Below are 9,852 nucleotides of genomic sequence, written 5' to 3'. Positions count from 1 at the left end.
GCCTGCGCCCCACTCTGGGATGTGGTTGGCGGGGTCCGCTGGCTGAGACCCTTCACCCCACAGCGTGCGCAGCCTGCAGGGCAGAGCTCTGAGAAAAGTCAGTTCGTGCTCAAAACCTCTGGACCCCCTGGCCAGGGGCAGCTGGCGATTGCAACTCCCTCCCTCCCTGGTCCGGACTACGCACAACTGGTTTGGAAGAGAACGGTCCTGTGATCACAGGGACATTAGTGGACACACGGATGCGTGTTTCATAAGCCCAACCTGTTAGTAGCAACGAAGCCCAAACTCAGGCTCTCAGATGAGCCTGGAAGTGAGGGGAGCGTGCCAGGCCGAGATGGAGCCAGCGGGGTGCGTGGGCAGCCACCCTTCCAGAGGGCCCCGGAGCCACTGGCCCCGGCGTTGTCCTCGCGTGGTTGTAGGCCGTGGACATTGGACGTCTCCATTTCCTTCCGTCGTCTACTTCCCTCACGCGTGGAAGGAAACGGTCGGATTGCAGAAGTTCTTGTTTGCACAGCTTTCGTCCCACACACATCACGGGAAGTTTGGTAGCCTGGCTGTGCTGGAGTGATGCTCAGTTTGACGTTTTGTGTGACGTTTGTGTGATACTTTCCACCTCCTGGTGCAAAGTGACGAGATGTGCTCCTCACTACAAGGTTTCCTGTGGGATTGCAGTATTGGCTTCAACTCGGTCTCTCTCTCTCTCTCTTTCTTTAAAGCAATTATTTTTATTTTATTGTATTTTATTTTATTTATTTTTGAGACAGACTCTCACTTCAGCCCAGGCTGGAGTGCACTGGCACCATTTCGGCCTCCTGGGTTCAAGTGATTCTCCTGTGTCAGCCTTCCAAGTACCTGGAATTACAGACGTGCACCACCACGCCTGGCGAATTTTTAAAAATATTTTTAGTAGAGACAGGGTTTCACCATGTTGGCCAGGCTGGTCTCGAACTTCTGACCTCAGGGCCTCCCGAAGTGCTGGGATTACAGGCGTGAGCCACCGTGCCCGGCCTGCAATTATTTTAAAATGTAGTTCTTCCCAGGTTGCTTTTCCCTCCACAGTATTAACCAGTCATTCTAAATGTTGGTGCTGTCACTTAGCAAACGATGAAGCAGAGATAAAGCGAAGCTGTGAGGCTCTAATAGGCCTTCCACAGGGGAGCCCGAGATACAGCGGGAAGTCCCAGCAGCATTGCATTCTGAGCACAGCTTCATAAAACCAGCTCAGACTCTTTCAAACGAGCTGAGGCTCCTTTGATCTCTGCAGGGATTCTCTGTTCAATTCAGAAGGAACCACTTTTAAGCCACTGGGTCAAGCAGATATTTTAAGCCTGGTGCCCAGCATTGAACATTTCTCCTTGACATATGCATGTTCTTCTATCTTGTGAGTATGTTTAGGGTAGAATCAGTGTCTTTCTGCAGTATCAAGGAACCAGTTTCCCATCTTCCAGGATCTTCCAGGGACATGGTTTTCTGAGTGAGCTGGCCCAGGGCAAGCAGGCAGTCATCCTGTATTTATCTCCTTCTAGAAAGTTCTGGATTTTACTGGGACCGTGCACTCCTTCCTGTTCCTCAGAATCCCAGGGTTTTTCCAAGTTGCCATAGGGGCTCTCCAAATAGTTCACTTGATACTGAATTTTACAATGTTTGTAGCTATTGAACACTTGTAATTAAACACATAATCAAATGTATTCTGTGGAAACTCCCCTTGTTAAAAGACATTGAACTGAGGCAGGGTTACCCTTAGGCAGATTGTCTCAGCAGACGTAGTAAAAATGTACAGATCAGGGGAACACAGAAACGCTTACTCTGTCGGGGAAGCTTCGAAGCTAGACACGGAGAGGCCGGCTGCCAGCGACAGGCCTCTGCATTCAGCCTGACTTTGCGTCCGTCCTGGGGCTGGCTCCTTCCCCCCGTGGGCTGGGGTGTTTCCGTGTGCTGCCACCGAGGTGTGTAGGCGCTGGGGGTGTGCTTACTGCACACAGACGTGTGTACCACGGGCATCCTGGGGTGTCTGCCATGCCCTGCTGTGCTGTGGGAGCCGGAGTGTGGTGTTAGCAGAAAGTGGCATTTTCACAGGGCTCAGAGTTGAAGACACACCTGTTATCCTGACGTGTGGACTCCAGTCCCTAGTGCGATTACTGTGTTGAGCAGATGCTGAAGTAGCACCTTGCCTGGTGCCGACCTCCTGGTGACAACGTCACCACCCCCGGTGGACAGCGAGGAAGCAGGGTCAGCCTCCGGCCTGGCTGTGCAGCGAGTGTCCATCTGCCCTGGAGTTCAGCCCTGCCCTTCATTCACGTCGCTGTGCAGCCTGCGTATCCTGGACACCCGGTTCACATCTGGGCAGTGGTGTTCTCGGGCCGTGACGGCACCTAGGAGGACCAAGGCCGCCCAAGGTGATCGGGGACATGTGACACTGAGCATCCCCCTCAGCCCAGATGCCACTCCCAGGAACGGCCGAAATCCGGATGAGTAAAAGCTCATGTGACAGGAGTTTCCGGCCTAAGCAGCGGGACCTGGGTGCTGTGTTCTTGGTGTGTAGGGGCAGTGCTGGCCGCCCATGGGTGCTGGTGCCTCCTGCACTCAGGCCTGCTGCCGTCTGTATATGCGATGAGGAAACTGAACCCAAGAGCAGGCACCATGCCCAGGGTCACTGGGACAGAGGGCAGAGCAGCCTGGCCAGAAGCCCTCGCTGTTTTATGGCAGGGACCCCCAGGGTCGCACACCAGCGTTGTGGCCCAGCGTTCCCCGCAGAAGATTGAGGCCTGCACTGGTCAACCCTGTAGTGCAAGGGCGTGTGTGGCAAACAGCTGGTTTGGAGCCTTGTCAACCAGGCCGGTTCCTTGATGCTTTGAAATCCCTCTCCCAGGGGGCCTGGGCAGGTCGGTCCATGGGTGGCCACAGGCAGCTGGGGCTAGACTCCTGGAATTTCCGGCAGCCCTGCGTCTGTTACAGCGCCAGTGGGTAGAGCTGGATCCCTGACAAGGCCGGGGAAGGACAGCCTCACAGGTGCTGCTGAAGACGCCCTAGGCTGGAGCTGCCCACCCAGGCTGGGTTCTCCTGGACTGAACTCACGTTGGTTTGCTATTGTTGAGAGTCACATAGAATATGTACACAATGCATTTTAACTGCCTCAGAATTCAGGTGTTATCTGGAAACAGTGTAATTACAGTTGGTCAGAATTGGGTTGATAGCTGTTCACTGCAGAGAACTTTCCGGAAGCTTGTGACAGGTGGAAGTAGTGGGGCTCAGAGTTGGTGGGCCACACCTTAGCTATGTGGCCTTAGCCAAGTTGCTTTTTAAGACCTGCCTGTCACTGATGAGATGAGACTGACCACTGGGCCATCCTGAGGCAGACATGGGATTCCCCGCCTGTGCACACTTCCCAGAAGGTGGACGGAGGACACGCTGGCACGGGAGATGGCTCGCAGGCAGCCACGGAGTCTATCTGTGTATCTGAACGTTGGAAAGGACCTTTCTTTTGAAGCTCAAACATTTATGAGACACTGTTACAATTTGGAAGGGATTTGTGGGTGAAATGTGACATGGAGACTGGGTAATGTTGGCATTTGCAGACTGACTTTGTGACTGGCACTTTTCGTGGCTGTCATGGCTTTGGCATAGAGACCCTCCTGAGGGATTTGGTCTGTCAGTTCACGTGTTTGTTGGGTCCGACTCCTGGACAGGCCCAGGAGGGAACTGCCCCGGCCAGGGCCGGACACTTGGCGCCTGCACAGGGCACGAGTGCTGGCGGCTTTGGGGCACACGCTCCCTGCTGCCTCTGGGGCAGATGTCCACCTGCGCTGCTTGCAACAAGAGGCTGGGGCCCCAGCAGACGAGCCATGGTGCCTGAACTGCTCCCGCTGTGTCCCTGCCACGTGAGGCATCTCTTCCTGACCACGGTCCTAAGACCACCTGACCTCTGCCTTCCCGGGGTTGAACTGTGCTTGTTCTCTCCATGGCTGCCGATGCCCTTCCGGTCTTCAGACTTAGCCCTCATCACTCGTGGACTCCTGACCCCACCCAGGACTGACCACCAGAGCCCTGCTCTCTGCTTCCTTTGTGGCTGATGTTGTCCCCTTTCCAGTGTTGTTGTGCCCGTCTACCCTCTGGCTCCTTGCAGTCAGGGAGAGGGCTTTCTTTATACCTCTATCCCCTGTCTTCTAGGGGCATCTCCTGCTCAGTGAAATGTGCCTGACCTGTAGCAGGTGGTTTCTACCAGGGCTTAGTATCAACACAGGGAACTTTTCCAGCCATCACCCCTTCCTCCCCCTCCACCCGCCTCCAGCCCTGAGGTGTGGCCCAGCAGGAGAGAGACTGCCGCAGCCCTCCCTTGGTTGCGTTCATACTTCCTGGGCTCCTCATGTGTCCGTTTGCTGGCGGATTCTCTTTCTGCTGGAGTGTATCCCCAAGCAGCTTTTCCAGAAAGGAAAAGGACCAACTTGCCCGGATCTGTCATTCTCCGTCGAAGCCACTTTCCCTCCGAGCTTTGCAGCATCGAGGAGGCGTCTTCAAGCATCTGACTCTCCTTCTCCCTGGAAGCTTGTGGAGTCTCAGTGCCTCGCCCTCCTGCTCTCCACCTGTGCTCTCTGTTCTGATTATTTACTGAGGAGTCTCTGAGGCTCTTTTTCTTTCTGTCTTATAGTGGCCTCGGTGAGCTCTTCAGCCTCAAGGCTCATCCTTGGCTCTGGAAGAGGCTCTTCTGGCCTCACCCCAATCTGCCCACGTGCTTCAAACACCGCAGGCCCCAGCTAGGTTCCAAACAGGGCGGGTGGGGCCACTCTTCTGTCTAGCTTCCTAGCATGGGCTGGAACCCGAAAAAGTCTCTCCATGAAGCTGAATGGAGAAGAACATGGGTTCCCCAAGGCCCTAGGAGCCAAGCACCACACAGAACCCACCGCTTGACTATGATCCCGAGTAACGTGGACAGCCTGGGCTGCAGAAGGAACGCCCAACGCTGGCGGGAACGGAGGGGTTTTTCTTGCTGGTCTTTCCAGTTCCACATTGTCACGTTGGAGTCCTCGGGTGAGATTTGTGTTGAAAATCCAACCTCTAGGGGATCTCCGCGCTGGTTTTGTCCTTTAGGCGTGGAGGCATGCGTGCCGCACTGTGGCGTCTATTCTGTGCGCCCGCTCACCGCCCTTCTTTCTTTTCCACATGGGGCAGTTTTATCGCTTCTCCCCTGCAGCTGCTCCAGCGAGGTGGGGCCGCGGTGCTCTCAGTAGCGTGTCTCTGAGTCTCGCCGCAGCCCTTGTAGCTCGTCATCCTCCTCAGATGGCACCAGAGGCAGAGTTGACATGGCAGGCAGAATCATTTGCACCCGTATTTGCTAAACTCTCAGCTGTTCTTCAGAAAATTTGAGGAGAAAATTAAACCAAAAAGAATACTTCAAACTCTGCTCAATTTGTTTTGTTCTGAGCTTTCAGTGGCTCTGAGAGCTCATGGGAAATGAGTTCTTTTTCTTTTCTCCAGGCCACTTGAATTCTAATGAAGTGCACCACTTGGTTTTACAAGGTCTTCTGTAAAAATACTTCTTTGTTTAAAAAGCAAACAGCACTGCCCTACCTCAGAGCTCTGCAGCACATACCTTTAAAGACAAAATACTTGAGGTCACCGTGCCAAGGCCCAGAATTTAACCATGGCCAGTAAGAACCATCGAGAATGGCATTTCTGCATTTCTGGGATGACTGTTTTAATTTTACAACAATTTATCCAAAAAGAGAAAAGAGAAAACTGATTTTTTTTTTCTGATTCCTTTTTTTTTTTTTTTTTTTTGAGACAGAGTTTCACTTTTTTGCCCAGGCTGGAATGCAGTGGCGCGATCTCCCCTCACTACAACCTCCTCCTTCCGGTTTCAAGCGATTCTCCTGCCTCAGCCTCCTGAGTAGCTGGGGCTACAGGCTCAGGCTGCCACACGTGGCAATTTCTTTCTGATTCTGAAGCAAAGTATTTGCTGGCCATGCCTGCTGTTGGCTGCTTGGGCGACGTGGTTGCAGCTCCCAGGTCAGGCTCAGGGTCCCTGTGAGAGGCAGGTGGTCGCATGGCTGTCTGTTGCCTCCTGTGTGGGGCAGTGACGGGGCCTTCCGAAGCTTGACTGGTGGGTTAGTTTTGCTTTGAGAGTCTGTGATGTTTCAAAATTTTTGCTGCTTCTTTTTATGTAGCTATTTTTATAATGTGAGTAGAGGTTGAAATAGTTTTTTTTCCCCTGAAATCTCAGTTCAGTCTGTCATCCTTTTTCCTGATAAGCAGGAAGTACCCTATGCTTCTTGCCTTAGAATTACTGATTTAGGCTATTGCTTTGGTGAGGCCACATCTTGTTTTCCTCTGTGGCCCTGGAGTTTGCGCTGTGGTGAGGGGCAGAGCACATCCATCCTTCAGCCAGCGCCGATTGGGTCCCTGTGGGAAAGGGCCCTCCTAGCACCGATGAGGGTTGGGCCCTGGAGTGTGCAGTGGCTGAACAGTCCCCACCTGTGTCTCTCCCACCTGCAGACGTGCCAGGATATACGCACATCCCTGAACATGCGCACATACATGTATACATGTGCACACCTGCACAGACATGCACACACCCCTGTGCACACATGTACACACAGGCATGTCATACCCACATGCACACACACTGACCTGAGCTCCTGTGGAAGCTGCTGGTGCGGTCCCTGCACATGTGGCCGCTGGGGCTGAGGGTCTCTGCGCATGTGGCTGCTGGGGCTGAGGGTCCCTGCGCATGTGGCCACTGGGGCTGAGGGTCTCTGCGCATGTGGCTGCTGGGGCTGAGGGCCCGCTGCAAGGTGTCCTCGATGTTGCTAGGAGGTCAGCGCTCGCAACTCAGGTCCCTTCCACCCGGAGGTGGAGGCAGGAGGGGTGTGGGGAGTCTTCTGCTGCAGCCCTGTTTCCCACCCTGTGTCACGCCCCATGTCCACTCTGTGTCCCACCTTGTGTCCACCCTGTGTCTGGCCCTGTGTCCCGCCCCGTGTCTGCCTCGTGTTTACCCTGTGTCCATCCCGTGTCCTGCCCCGTGTCCACCTGTGTCCACTCTCTTCCTCCTCACTTGGAGCTGCCCCCCACCCACCTGCCATCCCCAGCCCCTTTAGAGGTCACCAGCGCTGGCCCTTTTGTCGCCCAGGACCCTGCGGTGCTCTGCCTGTGGCCCTGCTCCCGCTGCCCTGGAGGGAGGCTGCTCACAGCGCTTCATGCTGGGCACTGAGTGGTGCAGAGTCTTCAAGAAACCTTTACTTTTAAAACTCTTTTTATTAAAAATAAAACTATTAGCTAAAACTGCAGCCTCTGTGGCTTTTCCACCCATGCCTTTTCCCAGAAAGTGTTGTCCTGGCGTCTCCTCCCTCTCTTCCTGTCTGTGACAGTCTCCCAGCCTTTCCTGTGTTGTCCGACCTTGGCAGTGTCCAGCCGGCCTGTCATGGTGTCTGTAGAGCGTCCCTCACGGTGGGCACGCCTGGTGTTTTCTCGCGATTAGACTGGGTGTGGGTTTTGGGAAGACGCCCACAGAGGTGTGGGGCCCTTTCCGTCCCACCGTATCAGGGTCCTGATGTCCACACGGCTTTCTGATCACCTGGCCGAGGTATGTCCACCAGGAGTCCCCTCTGTCGGGTCCCTGCTTTCCCACCCTCTCTGTCCTCTGGAAGCCACTCACTGCCCCCGCCTCCCGGAGGGAATGTCCGCAGACATTATGTGGAATTCCTCTGTGAGGAAGATCTTGTTACTTACTTGTTTGTGGTCACTGATTTTGTCACTATGGACCTACGCCCATTTATTTTCCCTCTAGGCTGTTATCCAGTGTTTTCACCGTGAGTCTGCGTCTGGGTTGTAATCCGGTGTTGTCACCGTGAGTCTGCGTCCGGGTTGTGATGCGGTGTTGTCACCGTGAGTCTGCGTCCGGGTTGTGATGCGGTGTTGTCACCGTGAGTCTGCGTCCGGGTTGTGATGCGGTGTTGTCACCGTGAGTCTGCGTCCGGGTTGTGATGCGGTGTTGTCACCGTGAGTCTGCGTCCGGGTTGTGATGTGGTGATGTCACCGTGAGTCTGTGTCTGGGTTGTATTCCAGTGCTGTCACCGTGAGTGTGTGTCTGGGTTGTGATGTGGTGGGTTGTGATCCAGTATTGTCACTGTGAGTCTGTATCCGGGTTGTGATGCGGTGTTGTCACCATGAGTCTGTGTCCGGGTTGTATTCCGGTGCTGTTACTGTGAGTCTGTGTCCGGGTTGTATTCCAGTGCTGTCACCGTGAGTCTGTGTCGAAGTTGTGATCCAGTATTGTCACCGTGAGTCTGTGTCCGGGTTGTATTCCAGTGCTGTGACTGTGAGTTTGCTGCTCACCTTCTCCAGCTTTGACCACTGGTGACTTTCCTGTCCTTCCCCGCAGGGATGCTTCAGGCCCAGCTTCTGTTTCTCTGCCCCAGCCCTAGAATGAGCTGTTTCTCCAAGGAGCCCTGGTTGTCTTTCGGGGAGCACAGAAACTCTGATCTGGGTACTGGGAGGGCCGTTGCTCCCGGGGTCTCATGGCTGCTGGCCCTTTTGCTGGGCAGAGCTAGGCTCTGTATGTCACTGTCTCATTTCACACATGTGGTTGCTTCTCTGTTGTATCCACCTATCCATCCGTAAGTATACGAAGGTGAACCTGGTCCATACCAATGACTCTGGCTGTCACCTGGCACACGGTGTATTTCAGCCGTCTGTCCTGACACACGGTGTGTTCCAGTCTTCCCTCCTGGCCCATGTGAATCCTCCCTCTCTGCCCGTGAGAACCTGGCTCCCCCAACTCGTCTAGCGTCTGCTCAGCCCTGGTGCACGTGTGAGGATTGTCCTCCCAGGCCAGGGGGAAAAGCCCTGGAGCGCAGTGTTTGTGTACGGCTCCTTCTGGCCTTGCGGTCTCCACTCAGAACATTTTCCGGAGTTGCTTAGGCAGCTCCTGCCCTCTGGCCAGTGTGGTTCTGATTTACGTTCGTGTGTGTGGAGCCTGCATTCCGTCTGTATCCGCTGACCTCCTGGTTGGGTCTTCCCCCAGTAGTTTGTGCGCATTAAAGTTCATCTGGTGTCATGCTCAGTGCTGTGGGCTTTGCTCCATCACCGCAGCTCCAGCCCCTAAGTCCGCGTGCATGGGAGTGACCACGTCCCCCGCACCAGCCCCTGGCACGTCCGGGTCCGTTTCCCATCCCTCTGATTTTGCCTTTTCCGTTCCATATGAATGGAATCATGCAGTACGTAGCCTGTTGGGTCTAGATTCTCTTACTTAGCACAGTGCACTTAAGATTCATCCGTGTTGTTGCCTGAACCAACAGCTCCTGCATTCTTACCTCTGATTATTTTTCTGTTGCACAAACGCACCTCTGGTTATTTATCCACTTCCACCGTGAAAGACGTCGTCCTCGTTTCTAGTTTTTAGTGACTATGAACAGAGCTGCTACGAGCATCTGCACGAGGCTTCTGTGTGAGCACGTTTTCAGGTTGAAGGCCTGAGAGGCGCAGTAGCTGGGTTGTAAGGTAACCCTTCATTACCTGGGTCAGACGCCACCATCTGCCGTCCACAGCAGTATGCCACAGCATCCCCAGCACAGCGAGGGCACTCCTGCTGTCCCGAACCTTCCACACCATAGGCACTGTCCATTTTCTTTCCTTTTCTTTTCTTTTTTTTTGAGATAGAGTCTTACTCTGTCGACGAGGCTGGAGTGCAGTGGCACTGTGTCGGCTCACTCCAACCTCCGCCTCCTGGGTTCAAGCAATTCTCCTGCCTCAGCCTCCCGAGTAGCTGGGATTACAGGCGCCCACCAATACACCCGGCTAGTTTTTATATTTTTAGTAGAGATGGAGTTTCACCATGTTGGCCAGGCTGGTCTTGAACTC

The 9,852-nt window shown here is 54.3% G+C and overlaps 1 protein-coding gene across 1 annotated transcript in view; it reads right to left on the bottom strand.

The window, feature by feature from the left end:
- Positions 1 to 6,664, bottom strand: part of SOX8 (SRY (sex determining region Y)-box 8) — a 24,230-nt gene extending 17,566 nt beyond the window's left edge. The window contains exon 1 of the mRNA XM_011967022.1: positions 6,625 to 6,664. Within this exon, the coding sequence (XP_011822412.1) occupies positions 6,625 to 6,664 (40 nt within the window). The remainder of the gene's footprint in view (positions 1 to 6,624) is intronic.
- Positions 6,665 to 9,852: the final 3,188 nt, after the last annotated feature.

Source organism: Mandrillus leucophaeus, unplaced genomic scaffold, assembly GCF_000951045.1.
Source record: "Mandrillus leucophaeus isolate KB7577 unplaced genomic scaffold, Mleu.le_1.0 Scaffold78, whole genome shotgun sequence".
Taxonomy (NCBI): Eukaryota; Metazoa; Chordata; class Mammalia; order Primates; family Cercopithecidae; genus Mandrillus; species Mandrillus leucophaeus.
The sequence above is the reverse complement of the archived record's forward strand: the minus strand, read 5'-3'. Positions and strand labels throughout refer to the sequence as shown.